The sequence below is a fragment of the Ranitomeya imitator genome, chromosome 1 (genome assembly GCF_032444005.1).
Source record: "Ranitomeya imitator isolate aRanImi1 chromosome 1, aRanImi1.pri, whole genome shotgun sequence".
Taxonomy (NCBI): Eukaryota; Metazoa; Chordata; class Amphibia; order Anura; family Dendrobatidae; genus Ranitomeya; species Ranitomeya imitator.
The window spans coordinates 13,977,306-13,997,491 of NC_091282.1; the positions used below are offsets into that span (position 1 = coordinate 13,977,306).

A 20,186-nucleotide genomic window follows, 5' to 3' on the forward strand; every position below is an offset into this window, starting at 1 on the left:
TGAGGACGGCAGGTTCTCTCCTCTTAGAGTGATCCCAGAGGATCCTGTCCAGGAGGGAGGCCGTGTCCTCATTGTGACCTCATGACCTCTCAGAAAACAATCACTGGTAAATGGTAACCGTCCTTCCCCCAATCTCCATAACGGTGAATTAGGAGAGAAGAAACCACTGGATAGAAATGTGGAGCTTTCTCCAGCTCCTCTGTGGTTCCATCCCTGGTGGAGAGGAAACTTGGAGAAGTTGTGTTTCTTAGTGCGGCTCCTCCATCTGACTGACGAGGGTCTTCTCTGTCCCTCTCCTCAGGGTCCTCATCCTCCGAGTGCAGAGCAGAGAGCATTAGGCTTTGGCCTCGCTGATTATCACTTCATACTTGGGGCCACAATGTGCTGGGACCTCGGTACCGGTGGTGAGGACCACAACAATGTAATTTAGTCCCTGATACATAAACCTAGAATTACCGGTTCTGAGAGACGTGTCTCATATATAGACAGATACACGGCAGGTGATGTATTCAGTCTGTGTGTCTCCACAGATGGATCCAGGAGGAGAAATCCACCAGAGAGATGTCCCCGTCCTCTGTATCCCCAGGACTGTCCGGAGGAGAATCACAACATCCCGGAGGATCATCAGGTAGATGACACTGAAGCCCCCACAACATCTGACCATGAAGTGATGGGACCTGAGCTCATCTTACATTTTACTTTTTAGGGTGAAGATCTGATTGATATTAAGGTTGAGGTTATACATGGAGCACAAGAGGCGATCGCAATATGGGCCGATCAGCAGGGTGAGGAGGGGAGACTGTCATGTCTGTTCTGTGGTCACCAACTACTACTCCCATCATCTCATCATCACATGACACAATCTATTCCATCACTGTGTGTCTCCTACAGATGGATCCAGGAGGAGAAATCCACCAGAGAGATGTCCCCGTCCTCTGTGTCCCCAGGACTGTCCGGAGGAGAATCACAACATCCCGGAGGAACATCAGGTAGACGGTGCTGAGCCCTGTACACGATCTGTATATGGGGGGACATTTCTGATCGAGGTCATAGAGGTCACAGATTTTGTTGGTTTCTTGTATTGTGCTGATTGTTACATCTGATATATCAGGAGGAAGATCCGACTAAGAATAAAGTGAAGGAAGAGACAGAAGAAGAAGCGATGACGAGGGGGGATCAGCCGTGTGTGAGTGACGGGAAGGAGGAGATTCCAGGAGATGTTTTCACAGGTGTGTGATATTAACCGGCGCATGGTGATGATGATGATTGTTAGCTGTCGAGTTCCCGTCGCTGCACAGGGGGAATCTCGAGCCATGTCCTCTGCGGTCTCCCATTTTCCCCAGCCGCAGCTGAGCCTGCTCAGCAGAGACGTCGGTCCCAGCGTCTTCCTCAAGCGGATGCTGAGCGTCTGGTTACTGCTGCCTTTCCAGGTCCAGCAATTGTAACCAGCATTAATCAGCGGCGAGCAAACGCTCCAGGGACTAAGTCCTGCTTTTTGTCTACTGAGCATGCCTGTGGGACGACTTCTCATTGGAGGCCGGAGGTCACATGCTCAGGTCCTGTAGCAGCTCTGATTGTGCCACCAAGAAGGTCCCGAAAGGCTGCGACTATAAAAGATTTGCATGGCTGCTCGGCCATCCGCTAGTATGTATGACAATGTATGTGTGTGCTGTGAGATTGACTCTGGTGAATGCTCCTAAATGATCCCTTCCCTCTGGTTGTTGTTTAGGTATTAGGGTGAGTGGAGCAAACAGGTCGGCGCCTAATAGTGGCTTCACAGCTGCGTTCACACTTCTAGGGTGGGAATTCCCGCATGGACTCAGCATCTGCCCCGGGCATCCTCAGGCGCGGGCTCAAAAGCCACCGAGGGTCAGAGCGAGTCCATCCACCAGTGTAGTGGGGTGAATTCTAAGGATCCCACTACCGTCCACCTACTGCACCCTGTGACTGCTAACAGGGTACAGCGTTACTACTGCGACTCTGTGGAGTAACAGAGTTCGCTTCTATTCACACCGGGTGACGCCATTACTTAGCAGCAGGTTCCATCTCTGCACGGTGGACCCCAGGCTGCGAATGCACCTTATTGCTATCTTTATATTTATTTGGTGCGTTCCGCCATCCCTAACGATGATGATGATGACCGGTATGTAATAATGACGGCAGTATGTGACATCGTGTGGAGTCTCCGGTGCAGTGAAGCTTTATCTGCTGTCGTCATCACAGCAGAAGCGTCCGGTGATGGCGCGGCTGCTCCTGTAGAGTCCGGCGGTGCACCGATGAATAACGGGGCCGCCTTCACACCTCTTCTTAATGATTTAGGAAGCGCAGATTTAGTTTTCCTTTACCTTTGTTAATATTTCTTCCATCCTTTATGTCTGTATTTTTCTTCCACAAGTCCCGTGCTGCCATATAAATGACTGAGCTTGTGTTCCAGGTTATGAATCTCCCCGTCCTATGGATCCCGGTGATGTAGCAGCCTCTGCCTGGTGCTGACGAGTGATGACACACGTCACATGTAGAGTCGTCCTACCTGTCCCCTCTGTTTGCCTCCTACACTGAGGCTGATGTTCTGGTCCCTCCACATCCAGGCCGGCCGCCCGGTGACATGAAGAGCCCTGTGGTAAGTCAGTAAGTGCCGTGCTATGGAGGTGTGGGTCAGACATACGGCTGTCATCCCTCTGCCACTATGGAGGCCATCTTGGCTGTAGGAGAACCAGAACACAGGTCTCAGGCGGAGGCAAGCGGAGGACACCAGGTAGGTGACAGTACATGACAAATGTTTAGTCCCTCCTCTGTGCTGGGGTGGAGAATTGCTTTATCATAAAAGGGATTACGAGCTTGTATCTAAAAACAGATGTGATACATCCGGCCCCATAGCCCCCGAGCATATAATATCCGGCCCCATAGCCCCCGAACGTATAATATCCGACCCTGTAGCTCCCCAGCATATAATATCCGGCCCTGTAGCCCCCACCCCAGTATATAACATGCGGTTCCTCCTCACATATGGGTTCACACTGGAACTGTTGGGTAAATAGAGCTTGGAGGGGCGTAATTAGGGGATGATATGTGCCAAATAGGACAGATTTAAAAATGTATTATAATATCAAAATGTAAAAAAAAAACGTGATTTTGGGAACATCCCTTTAAATGAATATTAGGTCCAAGAAAAAAAACTACTCATCTGATCAGTCCAGGCGAGTTACGTTGGCCCGTGTGCCGTCTGTGTACAATCCGTTTTTTTTCTTTACTCAACAACTATTAACTCTTTACACGACCATTTACAGTTTCCTGCTCCAGAACGGTAATCGCTGCTGAATACAAATGCGAATAAATCCAAAGAAAATAATAAGAAAAAGATAAAAAAAAAATACAAACTTAACCCCTCAGTGACTGAGCTAATTTCTCTATCGCTTCATTGGAGGACACAGGAGGTGATTTTTTTCCCGCAGGTCCACGCTCTCCAGTGTGTGTGCCGTAGTCCATCGGGAAAATTTTGAGACCCAGGAAAACATTGGGGTTCTCTGGTGAACTTGTATATGTAGATATATGTTGTGGTGGATCATCTCACTCGGCTACACATAGAGGTAGACTCAGGAACACTGTCTCTTTAAATCTTCCACTGGTTTATTAAGAGTACTGCATAAACCAGTGCAAAATTAAGAACACAATCACAGCCTTCCTGGCCTAACAGGAAAACAAAAACATAACGTGTCATAGTCTTAGTTGCAATGGGAATCCGTACATTTCAAGAACAAACTACACAAGGTTCATCTTTCCTGATCATGAACATGCGGCTCCAGAGCTTTCTCTCCAGGTCCACCCCACACTGAATGCTGTAGACGGCCGGGTATTTATCCTCTGGACCCTCACACTCTACCGCTGTTCAATCAACCCAGCACTAAACATGGCCGATTAACCCCTCTCAGCACGTAGTGTGCTGGATCATTTTCCTAGGTTTATTATACTGAAGCTAACAGCCTCAGTGCTACATATCTCCCCTCCAGTACTTTGCCAGTGACTTTGTCACATATCCCCCACATCTGCCTAAAGCCTGGGGTTTTGGCACCTTCATTCACTAAACACGGAAGTCTAGACAAGGGCATCTACATTACCAAAGTGCTTCCCAGGCCTGTGTTCCACATGAAAGTTGAAGTCCTGTAGCCCTGAGTTTCATCTCTTGGACCGCCATTTCTGCTTCCAGAGACGATTTGGCCATTAACGTCTTTGTGCCCTTAAGAAGATCGGTCAGGGGTGTGGCTATCTTGGTGAAATTCAGTATAAACCGCTCATAGGTTCCCACGATTCCTAGAAATGCCTGAGGACCTGTTTCTTGGAGATCTTTTTAGGCCAATTTTGGATTACCTCCACCTTACTCACTTGCGGTTTTGCTTCACCTTTTACGACAATGTAGCCCAAGTATTTTCCCTCTCTTTCCCCATGGCACACTTCCTTGGGTTTACGGTAACCTTTCCCCCCTTCCTCGGCACATCCAGCACGGCCTGGATCTTCTGCAGAGGACTACCCCAATAGGGGATGACAATCACAATATCGTCAAGGTAAGCTGCGGCTTACTTTTTGTGAGGGGCTCTGATCCGGTCCATGACTCTCTGGAAGGTAGCTTGGGCTCCTGGCTCCCCGAACGGCCTTCTGATATACTGGAAGCAACCGTCAGGTGTAGAAGAGGCCGTCATCTCCTTTGCACTTTGAGTTAGGTCTGGAGTGGTGATGTATCTAGCTGACCCTAGCTTCTCTACGAGTTCATAGACGTTGGGCATCGGTTACGCTTCAAATTTAGCCAGCTCATTTAGTTTCCTGTAGTCGCTGCAGAAATTACCTTCTCCACCATGAGACAAGACAAAATTGGGGCCCCTCGCTGGGTGGACAGTCCACACTGCAAGCTGGATATGCGTAGAATGAACACCAGCGTCTTATGCTACAGTCCGTTTGCTCGGTGGTCAGACGACAATCTGCAGCTATATAACCTGGGCCGTGACATCTCCAGCAAATTACATCCCCTGATTAGGCCCTCGGCATGACCTCGACTACCCCCTTGAACTTTGGGCTCCCCACCCCCTTTTTAACTTCCGCCCCCCCAGTAGGGAGTGGGTTGTCTCCTCAAGGACCTTTTGACCCTTGATACCTTTCGACCACTCCGACCAAGTCATAGGGGTTCCGGGGATCTTCCTGGGTAACCCAAGTGTGCATCGGGCTCTGAAGGGAGTACACGAACCAGTCCATTAAAACTCGCTCCACCATCTGCTTTGGTGTAGAGGACTGCGGCTGTAACCACTTCTGGACGATTTGGAGCAGATCAAACATTTGGGAGTGAGAAGATTTGTCACGGTGATATGCCCAGCAGTGGACCAGTTGTGCCCTGACAGACATTGTAACCCCCAAGTGCCCGAACATTTTTGTTTTCAATATTGCATATTTGTGTCCTGTAAATCAAAATCATAATAGGCTTTTTGTGGCTCCCCCAATAAGTATGGCTTCAGGACTTCCACCCACTACTCTGGGAGTTTCTCCCTATCTGTGACCCTTTCAAAAACTGTTAAAAAGGCCTCTCTGTCATCGCGTGGTGTCATTTTCTGCAAGGCTATCCTCACCACCTTCTGGACAGAAAAATCATCAGCTGACATTGGGGTTGAAGCTGCCGCTGTGCCATGCATTACCTCTGAGTAACTCAATCTGCAGTTGCTGGAGCTGTTGCGTCAGATTTACTTGTCTCCTGTTGTGCCAGCTGGTGCTGCTGTTCCCGATGCTGCTGGAGCTGCTGCTGTTGGTGCTGCTGCTGGCTTTTGATTACGTGCTTGATCAGCTCCTCCATTTTGTCTGACTGCTGTTCCATCCTCACAGCCGTCTTCACTACTCACATGCAAGCAGTGAATAGCCAGGCCTTTCCCCGGGAAGGAACAACCACGGGAAGGGCAGCATCCTATGAAGGAAAGCCACCTATGTCAAGCATGGTATCCATCCACACAGCTGTTTCGGGGTTTTTGCCCCTCATCAGTGTGGAGTAGGAATCTGGCTATTAGGAGCAGTGCCTAGTAAAAAGGGTATAAAGGCACAGATGATTGGCCTCGGGGAGACCAAAACATCCAACACCACGGAGACACCATCACGTGTTTCTCAACGCAGTGATTCCAGAACACTGCCCCCATCCCTTATGGGAAATATGCAGATGCATGTGATGGTGTCTCCGCAGCTTCTTTACATGGCTTTCCTTCATAGGATGCTGCCCTTCCCTTGGTTGTTCCTACCCGGGGAAAGGCCTGGCTATTCACTGCTTGCGTCGAGAAACACGTGATGGTGTCTCCGCAGCTTCTTTACATGCATCTGCATATTTCCCATAAGGGATGGGGGCAGTGTTCTGGAATCACTGCGTTGAGAAACACGTGATGGTGTCTCCGCGGTGTTGGATGTTTTGCTCTCCCCGAGGCCAATCATCTGTGCCTTTATACTCACATGCAAGGACACTGTCTCTTTAAATCTTCCACTGATTTATTTAGAGTACTGCATAAACCAGGGCAACATTAGCAACACAAACACGGCCTTCCTGGCCTAACAGGAAAGCAAAACATAACGTGTGTCACAGTCCTTGTTACTGCAGGAATCCGTACTCTTCAGGAGCAAACAACGCAAGGTTCAGCTTTCCTGATCATGAACATGCGGCTCCAGAGCTTTCCCTCCAGGCGCACCCCACACTGAATGCTGTAGACGGCCGGGTATTTATCCTCTGGACCCTCCCACTATACAGCTGTTCAGTCAACCCAGCACTAAACATGGCTGATTAACCCCTCTCAGCACTTAGTGTGCTGGATCATTTTCCTAGGTTTATATTACTGAAGCCAACAAGCTCAGTGCTACATATCTCCCCTCCAGTGACTTTGTCACACTATATATAACCCCTTAGCGACCGCCGATACGCCTTTTAACGGCGGCCGCTAAGGATACTTAAACCACAGCGCCGTTAATTAACGGCGCTGTGGAAAAAGTGAATAGCGCCCCCCAGAGTCGGATTTTCTCCGGGGTCTCGGCTGCCGGGGGTAGCCGAGATCCCAGAGAACATGATTCGGGGTTTTTTTTACCCACCCCGCATTTGCGATCGCCGGTAATTAACCGTTTACCGGCGATCGCAAAAAAAAAACGCAATCTCTTTTTAATTTCTCTGTCCTCCGATGTGATCGCACATCGGAGGACAGAGAAAAGGGGTCCCAGGTAGCCCTCCAATACTCACCTGGCTCCCCCGGTGCGCCTCGTGTCTCCCGGTGGGCGCCGCCATCTTTAAAATGGCGGGAGCATGCGTAGTGCGCCCGCCGGCCGGCACCGGGAGAATCTTTGGGGTCTCGGCTGCCGGGGGTAGCCGAGATCCCAAAGAACATGATCGGGGTCGGTTTTACCGACCCCTGTTTTGCGATCGCCGGTAATTAACTGTTTACCGGCGACTGCAAAAAAAAAAGTAAAGTGTAATTCTCTGTCCTCTGATGTGATCGCACATCAGAGGACAGAGAAATAGGCGGATTCGGGGACCCTATCATACTCACCTGTGTCCCTGGATCCTCCTGCTGCTCCTCCTGGCCGCCGGCGAAAAGAAGATGGCGGGCACATGCGCAGTGCGCCCGCCATCTGTCTCCATCTGCTGGCCGGCAGGAGAACAGCAGTTGGGGCTAAAATTAGGGTTAGGGGTAGGGTTAGGGCTAGGGTTAGGGCTAGTGTTAGGGTTAGGGCTAGGGCTAAATTTAGGGCTAGGGTTAGGGCTAGTGTTAGGGGTAGGGCTAGGGTTAGGGCTAAATTTAGGGTTAGAGTTGGGATTAGGGTTAGGGTTTGGATTAGGGTTGGTATTAGGGTTACGCTTGGGATTAGGGTTAGGTTTGGGGTTAGGGTTAGGTTTGGGATTAGGGTTAAGGTTAGGGTTGTGATTAGGGGTGTATTGGGATTAGGGTTAGGTTTGAGGTTAGGGTTGAGATTAGGATTAGGGGTGTGTTGGATTTAGGGTTTTGATTAGGGTTATGGTTAGGGTTGACATTAGGGTTGTTTTGGGGTAAGGGTTGTGATTATCGTTAGGGTTAGTGATTAGGATTATGGATCAGGTTGGGATTAGGGTTAGGGGTGTGTTGGAGTTGGGTTGGAGCTAGAATTGGGGGGTTTCCACTGTTTAGTTACATCAGGGGGTCTCCAAACACGACAGCCAATTTTGCGCTCAAAAAGTCAAATGGTGCTCACTCCCTTCTGAGCTCTGCCGTGCGCCTAAACAGTGGGTTACCCCCACATATGGGGCATCAGCGTACTCGGGATAAATTGGACAACAACTTCTGGGGTCCAATTTCTCTTGTTACCCTTGTGAAAATAAAAACTTTGGGGCTACAAAATCTTTTTTGTGGAAATTTTTTTTATTTTTATTTTATTTTTTATGACTCTGCATTATAAACTTCTGTGAAGCACTTGGGCATTCAAAGTTCTCACCACACATCTATATAAGTTCCTTGGGGGGTCTAGTTTCCAAAACGGGGTCACTTGAGGGGGGTTACTACTGTTTAGGTACATCAGGGGCTCTGCAAACGCAACATAACGCCCACAGACCATTCTATCTAAGTCTGCATTCCAAAACGGTGCTCCTTCCCTTCCGAGCTCTGCCGTGCGCCCAAACAGTGGTTTACCCCCACATATGGTGCATCAGCGTACTCGGGATAAATTGGACAACAACTATTGCAGTCCAATTTCTCCTGTTACCCTTGGTAAAATAAAAACTTGGGGGCTACAATATATTTTTTGTGGAAAACAAATATTTTTTTATTTTCACGACTCTGCATTCTAAACTTCTGTGAAGCACTTGGGCATTCAAAGTTCTCACCACACATCTAGATAAGTTCCATGGGGGGTCTAGTTTCCAAAATGGGGTCACTTGTGGGGGGTTTCCACTGTTTAGGCACATCAGGGGCTCTCCAAACGTGACATGGCGTCCGATCTCAATTCCAGCCAATTCTACATTGAAAAAGTAAAACGGCACTCCTTCTCTTCCAAGCTCTGTGGTGCGCCCAAACAGTTGTTTACCCCCACATATTGGGTATCGACGTACTCAGGAGAAATTGCACAACAACTTTTGTGGTCTAATTTCTCCTGTTACCCTTGTGAAAATAAAAATTTGTGGGCAAAAAGATCATTTTTGTAGAAAAAATGCAATTTTTTTTTTTTCATGGCTCTACGTTATAAACTTCTGTGAAGCACATGGGGGTTCAAAGTGCTCACCACACATCTAGATAAGTTCCTTAAGGGGTCTAGTTTCCAAAATGGTGTCACTTGTGGGGAGTTTCCACTGTTTAGGCACATCAGGGGCTCTCCAAACGCGACATGGCGTCCGATCTCAATTCCAGCCAATTCTGCATTGAAAAAGTCAAACGGCGCTCCTTCACTTCTAAGTTCTGCGGTGCGCCCAAACAGTGGTTTACCCCCACATATGGGGTATTGGCGTATTTAGGAGAAATTGCATAACAAAATTTATGGTTACATTTCTGTTTTTACACTTGTGAAAATAAAAAAAATGGTTCTGAATTAAGATGTTTGCAAAAAAAAGTTAAATGTTCATTTTTTCCTTCCACATTGTTTCAGTTCCTGTGAAGCACGTAAAGGGTTAATAAACTTCTTGAATGTGGTTTTGAGAACCTTGAGGGGTGCAGTTTTTAGAATGGTGTCACACTTGGGTATTTTCTATCATATAGACCCCTCAAAATTACTTCAAATGAGATGTGGTCCCTAAAATAAAATGGTGTTGTAAAAATGAGAAATTGCTGGTCAACTTGTAACCCTTATAACTCCCTAACAAAAAAAAAATTTGTTTCCAAAATTGTGCTGATGTAAAGTAAACATGTGGGAAATGTTATTTATTAACTATTTTTCGTGACATATCTCTCTGATTTAAGGGCATAAAAATACAAAGTTTGAAAATTGCAAAATTTTAAAAATTTTCACGATATTTCCGTTTTTTTCATAACTAATCGCAAGTAATATCAAAGAAATGTTACCACTAACATGAAGTACAATATGTCACGAAAAAAACAGTCTCAGAATCACCAGGATCCGTTGAAGCGTTCCAGAGTTATAACCTCATAAAGTGACAGTGGTCAGAATTGCAAAAATTGGCCCGGTCATTAAGTACCAAATTGGCTCTGTCACTAAGGGGATAATATTAGTAATGCTTGTTTTTATTCATTATTACTGCAGACATGTGGTTTCCTTCCCTTTCCTCATCTCTGGGTCATGCACAGCTCATTAGGAGCTTTTTTTCCTACTTTTTTAGTCCAGCTGTGACTCCCTCACCACCCTGGTTCTTCCCGGTGGCCTGGTTTCTAAATTTAGTCCCCGGCTCAGCTCTGGGCCTTCTCCTGGAACTAGGACACGCCCCCCATCATCCCAGCCAGTCAGTCGCTTGGTCTCTCCAGCACTTCCTGTCCACCTTTTTCATCCAATCACAGCGCACCTTGCTCCCGCTCTATCCGGGACATCAGTGTGCTTTTTTTTTCTGTATCGCGGAAACTCGTTCTGCTCTTTTCTGCCCTCGGCGCCATCTTTCCTCTCCAGAATCAGATGCCGGCATTACTCTGCATTATGAAGAGAGATGAGCTCCATCCAGGCCTACACCATTTTTATGCGCCAGCTCCCGGATGACTAGAAGCTCCATGCTCGCCAGCAGTCTCCCTCTGGTCTGTAGCCCCGGCCGCCCTGTCCTCAGGAGATATGGTAGAACAGGACTTGCTTCAGGACAGAGTTTGTGGTGCTGTGCACAATATAGCTGGACGTCAGACACTGCTATTCTGTGTAATGCTGTCAGGTGTCCTGACCTTGACCGCAGCACAGAAGTGCTCTTTCCTGTGCCCTTTTCTTCCGGGTTATATCCACAGTCAGTCACAGGGTATTGAGAGCCGATTGCAGCAGTGGTACTAGTGTTCTGTCCCCTGTCCGGTGAGTCAGACCCACCACCCGTCATGTACCTTATGGTCAATAGCAGCAGCTGTCTACCTTTCTTTCTCTCCACTATTCAGTGAATCGGACATGCCTTGAGACTGGTTGTCTCCTCAGACGGATCTCCATTTTGTTTCATCCAACTGTTCTTGTCCATAGTCGTTTATGGTGGAGCATACCCTACATCGTCCTGAAGAGATCCAGGGTGCTCTACGAGGTTTTTCAGTTCTCTCTCAGATTCCACAACTCAGAAATTCTTCTCCAACACTCTCACAGTCGCCTACACGAACCCTCCCCCTTACTCTTGCCTTCTTCTAGCATGGAGGTAGTCTACTTTCTTACAGTCTCCACTTGGAAACTTCTATATATGTTTTCCATATCCATCATATTTTGACTATTCCAGATTCACAGCCTGCTCGTGAAACGCAGCATTCAAGCTCTGGTTCCACCGATCATGGGATGATTATGATCTAAGTAGGGAAAGCCTCTTATTTTCCCCTTTCCGCTCTCCCCCCCCCCCCCCCCCCTATTGTTGGATCTTTAGCCTAGTTTGTTCTTCAGCTCCCCAGGGGCAAGTTTCTACTGTTCTTTCAGGAAAATCAATTTTCCATTTCATTTGTTCGAGATTTCCTGTGGGGTGAGCACGCTTACTAAATCTCTTAACGGCCCTCCCGTGCCCCTTGGGGGGGCCTGCGTCTGGTGTTGAACACTCTACAGCATTCTTTCATCCTTTCCTGAGTCATCCTCGTTCTGTTCCTTCTGATTCTCTTTATCAGTCTCTTGGATATATTGTATCTGGTCATAGTGCGATTCAGCGCTCCATCTGTCGAGAACAGTTTCTTCAGACGCTCAGATTCCCCCTTTGCATCTGGAGAGTCATCATATTTGTCTTACAGTCTGGATCCACTCTATTAATCTGGATGCATATTGACATGGGACAGACCGCCATAACTTTCTTCCTGCTCTCGTCATCTCGGCCAAGGGCCTCCTGCACCATTCTTCATCAGGCCTCCATTAGCAGCTCTCGAAGCTGTTTCTACGTTTTTGCCTTCCAGGTCCTTCTTACCTCCTTCCGCCTCCTTTGGTGTTTTCGGGCCTGGGTGGAAATGTTTTGCATATTAAAGTAAACCAGGGATTCAAGCTTCAGGAGGCTAATTTGCATATTCCAGGTGACTTCTGGGAGAAGCGAAGTCTCCCTAAGCTAGAAGATCGTTGGGTACAGCCGGGACCAGCTGCTTCGAAAGCATCACCAAACGCGAATTTTTGCCTGTAGGACATTATTGCAAGAGAGCTTGGCTGAGTAGATTACACAAGAAGGAAAACACACAGCAAGTCAGCAGGATCTAGGAGCAACATGGCAGATGTGACAACCTACATGGTGAGCTGCAGCATGTGCTACATGTTCACAGATCGACCAGAAGAAGAATCCAATTACACCTGTCAGAAGTGTAGACTAGTGGCCCTTTTAGAAGAAAAGGTGCGGGGTCTGGAAGAAAGAATAGCAACTTTGAAACTCATCAAAGAGAATGAAGACTTTCTAGACAGAACAGAAGCATCTCTACTGGTCACAGAAGGTGAAAAAAGTGTCAGAGAACCTCCAAAAGCAGATGAGTGGAAGCATGTGACCAAAAGAAGCAAGAAGACCATGGAGAAATCACCAACCACACAACTGAAGAACCGATATCAAATCTTTGTAGAGGATGAAGATGGCACACCTAAGAATGAAGCAATACCAGCAAGCAAAAAAGAAAAGGGCACACAGCAACAAGTGACAGCAAAAAGTACAGCCAAGAAGCAACGAAGAGTGGTGGTGGTGGGAGACTCACTACTGAGAGGCACAGAAGCAGCCATCTGCAGACCGGACATAACTGCAAGAGAAGTATGCTGCCTTCCAGGTGCGATGATCAAGGATGTGACCGATAGGATACCAAAGCTCTTCAGCTCCAAGGACGTCCACCCATTTCTTCTGATACATGTTGGCACCAATGACACGGCAAGGAAGGACCTACCGACAATCTGCAAGGACTTTGAAGAGTTGGGGAAGAAAGTAAAGGAACTGGATGCACAGGTAGTTTTTTCTTCTATCCTTCCAGTAGACGGGCATGGCACCAGGAGATGGAACAGGATCCTTGATGCAAACAACTGGCTAAGACGATGGTGCAGACAACAAGGATTTGGATTCCTGGACCACGGTGTGAATTACTGGTATGATGGACTCCTCGCCAGAGACGGACTACACCTCAACAAACCTGGGAAACACACATTCGCCAGAAGACTCGCTACACTCATCAGGAGGGCGTTAAACTAGAAGAAGAGGGGACGGGAAGAAAAACATTAGACTCGAACAAAGACGACCCAGGAAAACATACTCAGAAGGGAGGTAAGAACATTTCTAAAACAATCCACAGTGAGGAGATTGGAACAAAACAAAATCCTCTAAACTGCATGCTCGCAAACGCCAGAAGCCTGACAAACAAGATGGAAGAACTAGAAGCAGAAATATCTACAGGTAACTTTGACATAGTGGGAATAACCGAGACATGGTTAGATGAAAGCTATGACTGGGCAGTTAACTTACAGGGTTACAGTCTGTTTAGAAAGGATCGTAAAAATCGGAGAGGAGGAGGGGTTTGTCTCTATGTAAAGTCTTGTCTAAAGTCCACTTTAAGGGAGGATATTAGCGAAGGGAATGAGGATGTCGAGTCCATATGGGTTGAAATTCATGGAGGGAAAAATGGTAACAAAATTCTCATTGGGGTCTGTTACAAACCCCCAAATATAACAGAAAGCATGGAAAGTCTACTTCTAAAGCAGATAGATGAAGCTGCAACCCATAATGAGGTCCTGGTTATGGGGGACTTTAACTACCCGGATATTAACTGGGAAACAGAAACCTGTGAAACCCATAAAGGCAACAGGTTTCTGCTAATAACCAAGAAAAATTATCTTTCACAATTGGTGCAGAATCCAACCAGAGGAGCAGCACTTTTAGACCTAATACTATCTAATAGACCTGACAGAATAACAAATCTGCAGGTGGTCGGGCATTTAGGAAATAGCGACCACAATATTGTGCAGTTTCACCTGTCTTTCACTAGGGGGACTTGTCAGGGAGTCACAAAAACATTGAACTTTAGGAAGGCAAAGTTTGACCAGCTTAGAGATGCCCTTAATCTGGTAGACTGGGACAATATCCTCAGAAATGAGAATACAGATAATAAATGGGAAATGTTTAAGAACATCCTAAATAGGCAGTGTAAGCGGTTTATACCTTGTGGGAATAAAAGGACTAGAAATAGGAAAAACCCAATGTGGCTAAACAAAGAAGTAAGACAGGCAATTAACAGTAAAAAGAAGGCATTTGCACTACTAAAGCAGGATGGCACCATTGAAGCTCTAAAAAACTATAGGGAGAAAAATACTTTATCTAAAAAACTAATTAAAGCTGCCAAAAAGGAAACAGAGAAGCACATTGCTAAGGAGAGTAAAACTAATCCCAAACTGTTCTTCAACTATATCAATAGTAAAAGAATAAAAACTGAAAATGTAGGCCCCTTAAAAAATAGTGAGGAAAGAATGGTTGTAGATGACGAGGAAAAAGCTAACATATTAAACACCTTTTTTTCCACGGTATTCACAGTGGAAAATGAAATGCTAGGTGAAATCCCAAGAAACAATGAAAACCCTATATTAAGGGTCACCAATCTAACCCAAGAAGAGGTGCGAAACCGGCTAAATAAGATTAAAATAGATAAATCTCCGGGTCCGGATGGCATACACCCACGAGTACTAAGAGAACTAAGTAATGTAATAGATAAACCATTATTTCTTATTTTTAGTGACTCTATAGCGACAGGGTCTGTTCCGCAGGACTGGCGCATAGCAAATGTGGTGCCAATATTCAAAAAGGGCTCTAAAAGTGAACCTGGAAATTATAGGCCAGTAAGTCTAACCTCTATTGTTGGTAAAATATTTGAAGGGTTTCTGAGGGATGTTATTCTGGATTATCTCAATGAGAATAACTGTTTAACTCCATATCAGCATGGGTTTATGAGAAATCGCTCCTGTCAAACCAATCTAATCAGTTTTTATGAAGAGGTAAGCTATAGGCTGGTATTATGGCTGGCAATCAGGCAACACAGTGTGCAGTAATCAGCGCACATACAGAGATCTGGCAATAACCAAAAACAATAGGACGAGCTCTGAGACGTGGAATCTCTGTAGACTGCAGTACCTGATCTATCCTCACACAACTATAAGCAGCAGTGGATTGCGCCTATCACTACCTATGCAACTCGACACTGCCTGAGGAGCTGACTAGCCTGAAGATAGAAATACAAGCCTGACTTACCTCAGAGAAATACCCCAAAGGAATAGGCAGCCCCCCACATATAATGACTGTTAGCAAGATGAAAAGACAAACGTAGGAATGAAATAGATACAGCAAAGTGAGGCCCGATATTCTAGACAGAGCGAGGATAGCAAAGAGAACTATGCAGTCTACAAAAAACCCTAAAACGAAAACCACGCAAAGGGGCAAAAAGACCCACCGTGCCGAACTAACAGCACGGCGGTGCACCCCTTTGCTTCTCAGAGCTTCCAGCAAAAGTTAATAGCAAGCTGGACAGAAAAAACAGAAAACAAACTAGAAGCACTTATCTAGCAGAGCAGCAGGCCCAAGGAAAGATGCAGTAGCTCAGATCCAACACTGGAACATTGACAAGGAGCAAGGAAGACAGACTCAGGTGGAGCTAAATAGCAAGGCAGCCAACGAGCTCACCAAAACACCTGAGGGAGGAAGCCCAGAGACTGCAATACCACTTGTGACCACAGAAGTGAACTCAGCCACAGAATTCACAACAGGCTGGACCACGGTGAGTCATTGGACGTGGTATATCTCGATTTTTCCAAAGCGTTTGATACCGTGCCGCACAAGAGGTTGGTACACAAAATGAGAATGCTTGGTCTGGGGGAAAATGTGTGTAAATGGGTTAGTAACTGGCTTAGTGATAGAAAGCAGAGGGTGGTTATAAATGGTATAGTCTCTAACTGGGTCGCTGTGACCAGTGGGGTACCGCAGGGGTCAGTATTGGGACTTGTTCTCTTCAACATATTCATTAATGATCTGGTAGAAGGTTTACACAGTAAAATATCGATATTTGCAGATGATACAAAACTATGTAAAGCAGTTAATACAAGAGAAGATAGTATTCTGCTACAGATGGATCTGGATAAGTTGGAAACTTGGGCTGAAAGGTGGCAGATGAGGTTTAACAATGATAAATGTAAGGTTATACACATGGGAAGAGGGAATCAATATCACCATTACACACTGAACGGGAAACCACTGGGTAAATCTGACAGGGAGAAGGACTTGGGGATCCTAGTTAATGATAAACTTACCTGGAGCATCCAGTGCCAGGCAGCAGCTGCCAAGGCAAACAGGATCATGGGGTGCATTAAAAGAGGTCTGGATACACATGATGAGAGCATTATACTGCCTCTGTACAAATCCCTAGTTAGACCGCACATGGAGTACTGTGTCCAGTTTTGGGCACCGGTGCTCAGGAAGGATATAATGGAACTAGAGAGAGTACAAAGGAGGGCAACAAAATTAATAAAGGGGATGGGAGAACTACAATACCCAGATAGATTAGCGAAATTAGGATTATTTAGTCTAGAAAAAAGACGACTGAGGGGCGATCTAATAACCATGTATAAGTATATAAGGGGACAATACAAATATCTCGCTGAGGATCTGTTTATACCAAGGAAGGTGACGGGCACAAGGGGGCATTCTTTGCGTCTGGAGGAGAGAAGGTTTTTCCACCAACACAGAAGAGGATTCTTTACTGTTAGGGCAGTGAGAATCTGGAATTGCTTGCCTGAGGAGGTGGTGATGGCGAACTCAGTCGAGGGGTTCAAGAGAGGCCTGGATGTCTTCCTGGAGCAGAACAATATTGTATCATACAATTATTAGGTTCTGTAGAAGGACGTAGATCTGGGTATTTATTATGATGGAATATAGGCTGAACTGGATGGACAAATGTCTTTTTTCGGCCTTACTAACTATGTTACTATGTTACTATGTAAAGTGGCCGATCCCTGACCTGAGATTCTTGTGTCTGATTGTGCTTTTGACTAGTCCTTGTTTGTTATCAAACCCTAGAGGACTGTTTGTTACGTCCCATGGTTTCCTGTTTCCCCCAATGAAGCTCCGTCAGTGGAAAAATAAAAAAGTTATAACTCTCAGAATAAAGCGATGCAAAAATAATCTTTTCTATTAAATAATTTTTATTCTGTAAAAGCGCCAAACATAAAAAACATTAAAAATGTGGTATCGCTGTAATCGTACTGACCCAAAGAATAAAGCTTCTTTATCAATTTTACCACACTCGGAACGGCATAAAAAAAAAAACAATTCTGAAATTGATGGTTTTTGTTCATTCTTCCTATTAAAAATCAGAATAGAAAGTGATTAAAAAATGTAAAGTCCCGGAAAATGGTACCAATAAAAACGTCAGCTCGTCCTGCAGAAAACAAGCCGTCTCATGACTGTCGGCAGAAATATGGAAAAATTATAGCTCTCAAAATGTGGTCATGCAAAAACTAGTTTTTGGAACAAATAACTGTTTTTTAGTGTGTGACAGCAGCCAAACATAAAATCCGATATAAATCTGGTATCGCTGTAATTGCACCGATCCGAAGAAAAAAAGTCGCCTAATCACTTATAGTGCACGAGGAACGGTGTAAAAAATAAATAAATCCAATTCTTCACCTGCTGTTGATTTTTTGTTATTCCGTTATGAGGGTTAAAAGTTGAGCAGCAATTTCTAATTTTTCCAACAAGAATTACAAAACCATTATTTCCAGGATGTCCCTCCTGACAGCACCATCAGGAGGTTGTCCTTCTTATCCTTGATAGGGACAGGATCACACAAGAGGTTAAAAGGTCCCTCCCTCCACCGCCCCTCAGTGTTTTTCCTGTCCCTGTCAGGGACGGACGCAGAAGAGTCATACCTGTCATCTTCCAGCAAGCTGGAGCTCCTGCTGCCGGACGCAGGAGGATCGGGACGGGGTCCTCATCTTCTCTCCCCTTCCTCCTGCAGAGGGTACGGAGGCCGACACCCCGCTGAATAAGGGGTCCCTCAGCCTGTCCAGTTGAGCGGTGGCTCCTGGAGTGAGCCGCTTCCCCTCCAGACGGGCTCTCGGCTAGCACGGCCCATCTCTGCGCATGGCTCCGATATGCGCAGAAGATTCAGAGGAACTTCCAGTTACAGAAGGATGACGCGCAGGCTTCTAGTACCCAGCGTGCGTTCCATCGTGTAATGTACTTCTGGGAGACCTAAAAAAAAAAAAGCACCAGATCCTTATTTAAAGGGGAACCGCCTTTTGACGATTCAGATGGAAGACAGGTGAGACAATACTATTTCAAGTATGGACAGGGGTATGCTGAGGTTCCAGTGCATCTAGTCAGTCAGCTGTGGAAGGTCAAACCACTAGCCGGTCTGATACCCCTGCTCAAACCCTGGTACAGGTGAGGTTCTGGGAGTTTGGGTCTCACACTGTTGTCTAGGTTATAATTCCTAGTACCTGCCCTTGTTCCTTTATAGGACAAGAAAGCCCCTAAAAGGTCCATGACACCATCAACATCTAAAAAGAAAGGAAAGAGATGTGCCATGTGTAATACTAAACTGCCGGACACATATGGGAAACCGTTATTCCCTGAGTGTATTGCCAAGGTGGTTAAAGATGAACGCCCCTCATTTATGACCGATATAAGGACCATAGTAAGAGAGAAGGTTCAGAGTTAGTCACCCCACAATCCTTTTGGATGGCTCCCAGGCGAAAAAGACCATGACGGGAGATGAAATCCAGACCAGAAGGGGAGAAATTATCAAATTACACTGACCCTGAACAAGGAGAAAGGGAAGAATTTGTTACAATACCTGCAGAGGAAAAGAAGTACCTTTTCTCTTGGGAAGATACTGACGCTCTATTATCAGCCGTCAGGAATACTATGAAGGTGGCGGATACCCACCAGCCCCCTCCTCAATGCAAGATGAAGTGCTTGGAGGTTTAAGGAGCTGTGTGAACAAAGTGTTCCTGGTCAATAAGCATATTAAAGGCATTATCCTAGAGGAGTGGGAAGATGTGGAAAAGAGACTGACAATTCCAGGAAGTTTGACATCACGTCTACCTTTTGAGTCGAATGACATACAATTTGGAAAGACTCCTAAGGTGGATATCCCTATAGCGAGGGTAGAAAAGAAAACGACTATCCCCTTTTAAAACTCGTCATGACTAAAAGATCCTAAGGCCAGAAAGGCAGAGGGTCATCTCATGGGAGACATCTGCAGCTACAATTCAGGCTAATATAGCCTCTACCTCTGTGGCAAGATCCATGAATGTATGGATGGATGGAAGAGTTGGAGTCTCATCTAAGGAAGACACCTAGAGAGTAGATGTTGGAATCTATGCCATTACTCAAAATGGCGACAGCTTTTACGGCGAACACCTCAGCAAAATCCATTAGATTTGCCGCAAGGAATGAGAAGCTAGCCAATACAGCTAGGCGAACAATATGGCTGAAAATGTGGTCAGGGGGTTGTCACTCTAAAATTAAATTGTGCTCCATCCCCTTTTCTGGCCTTCGAATGTTTGGTCCTGTACTGGACAACATGTTGGAAAGGGTGTCGGATGAGAAGAAGGGGTTTCCAGAAGAGGAACCTAAAAAAAGTTTCATCCTTATTCCAGTCAGGAGCCGGAATACAAAGGTAAAGGGAAGACCGGTAGATGGGGCTACCCGAAGGGCAGTAAAGGAAGACGTGCCTTTTCCCGTTCAGCAAATAGTGCACATAAGCAAGGACCCAAGGAAAGTGGGGGGAAGGCGCCACAACTTTATTCTGGCACGGACAGAGGTATCCAAGAACCCATGGATACTGCAAACGATAGCAGAGGGTTACAAGATACAATTCGTGCAGGTACCCAAGGAAGATTCCACCTGACAACTATCCAATCTCCCCAGGTCACAACAAGGCTGCTGCAGATGTAAAGAAGTTGGTGAATTCAGGAGCAGTGGTTCCAGTGCCAGAGTCAGAATGGGGTCTCTGTTACTGCTCGGGTCTGTTTTCAATGAAGAAATCGGTGGGAGACTATTGCAACATAATAAATCTGAAGTCATTAACCCCTTTCTGACATGCGCCGCACCTATACTGCTCTGCGGG

At 46.2% G+C, this 20,186-nt stretch overlaps 1 protein-coding gene across 2 annotated transcripts in view; it reads left to right on the forward strand.

Moving 5' to 3' along the window:
- LOC138657418 (zinc finger protein 271-like) overlaps positions 1-20,186 on the forward strand; it is a 46,726-nt gene that overhangs the window by 19,374 nt on the left and 7,166 nt on the right. The window contains exons 7-10 of one of the 2 annotated variants that reach the window (XM_069745198.1): positions 531-628; positions 707-785; positions 892-989; positions 1,112-1,229. In XM_069745198.1, the coding sequence (XP_069601299.1) occupies positions 531-628; positions 707-785; positions 892-989; positions 1,112-1,229 (393 nt within the window). The remainder of the gene's footprint in view (positions 1-530; positions 629-706; positions 786-891; positions 990-1,111; positions 1,230-20,186) is intronic. The other variant, XM_069745199.1, reaches the window with a different exon arrangement.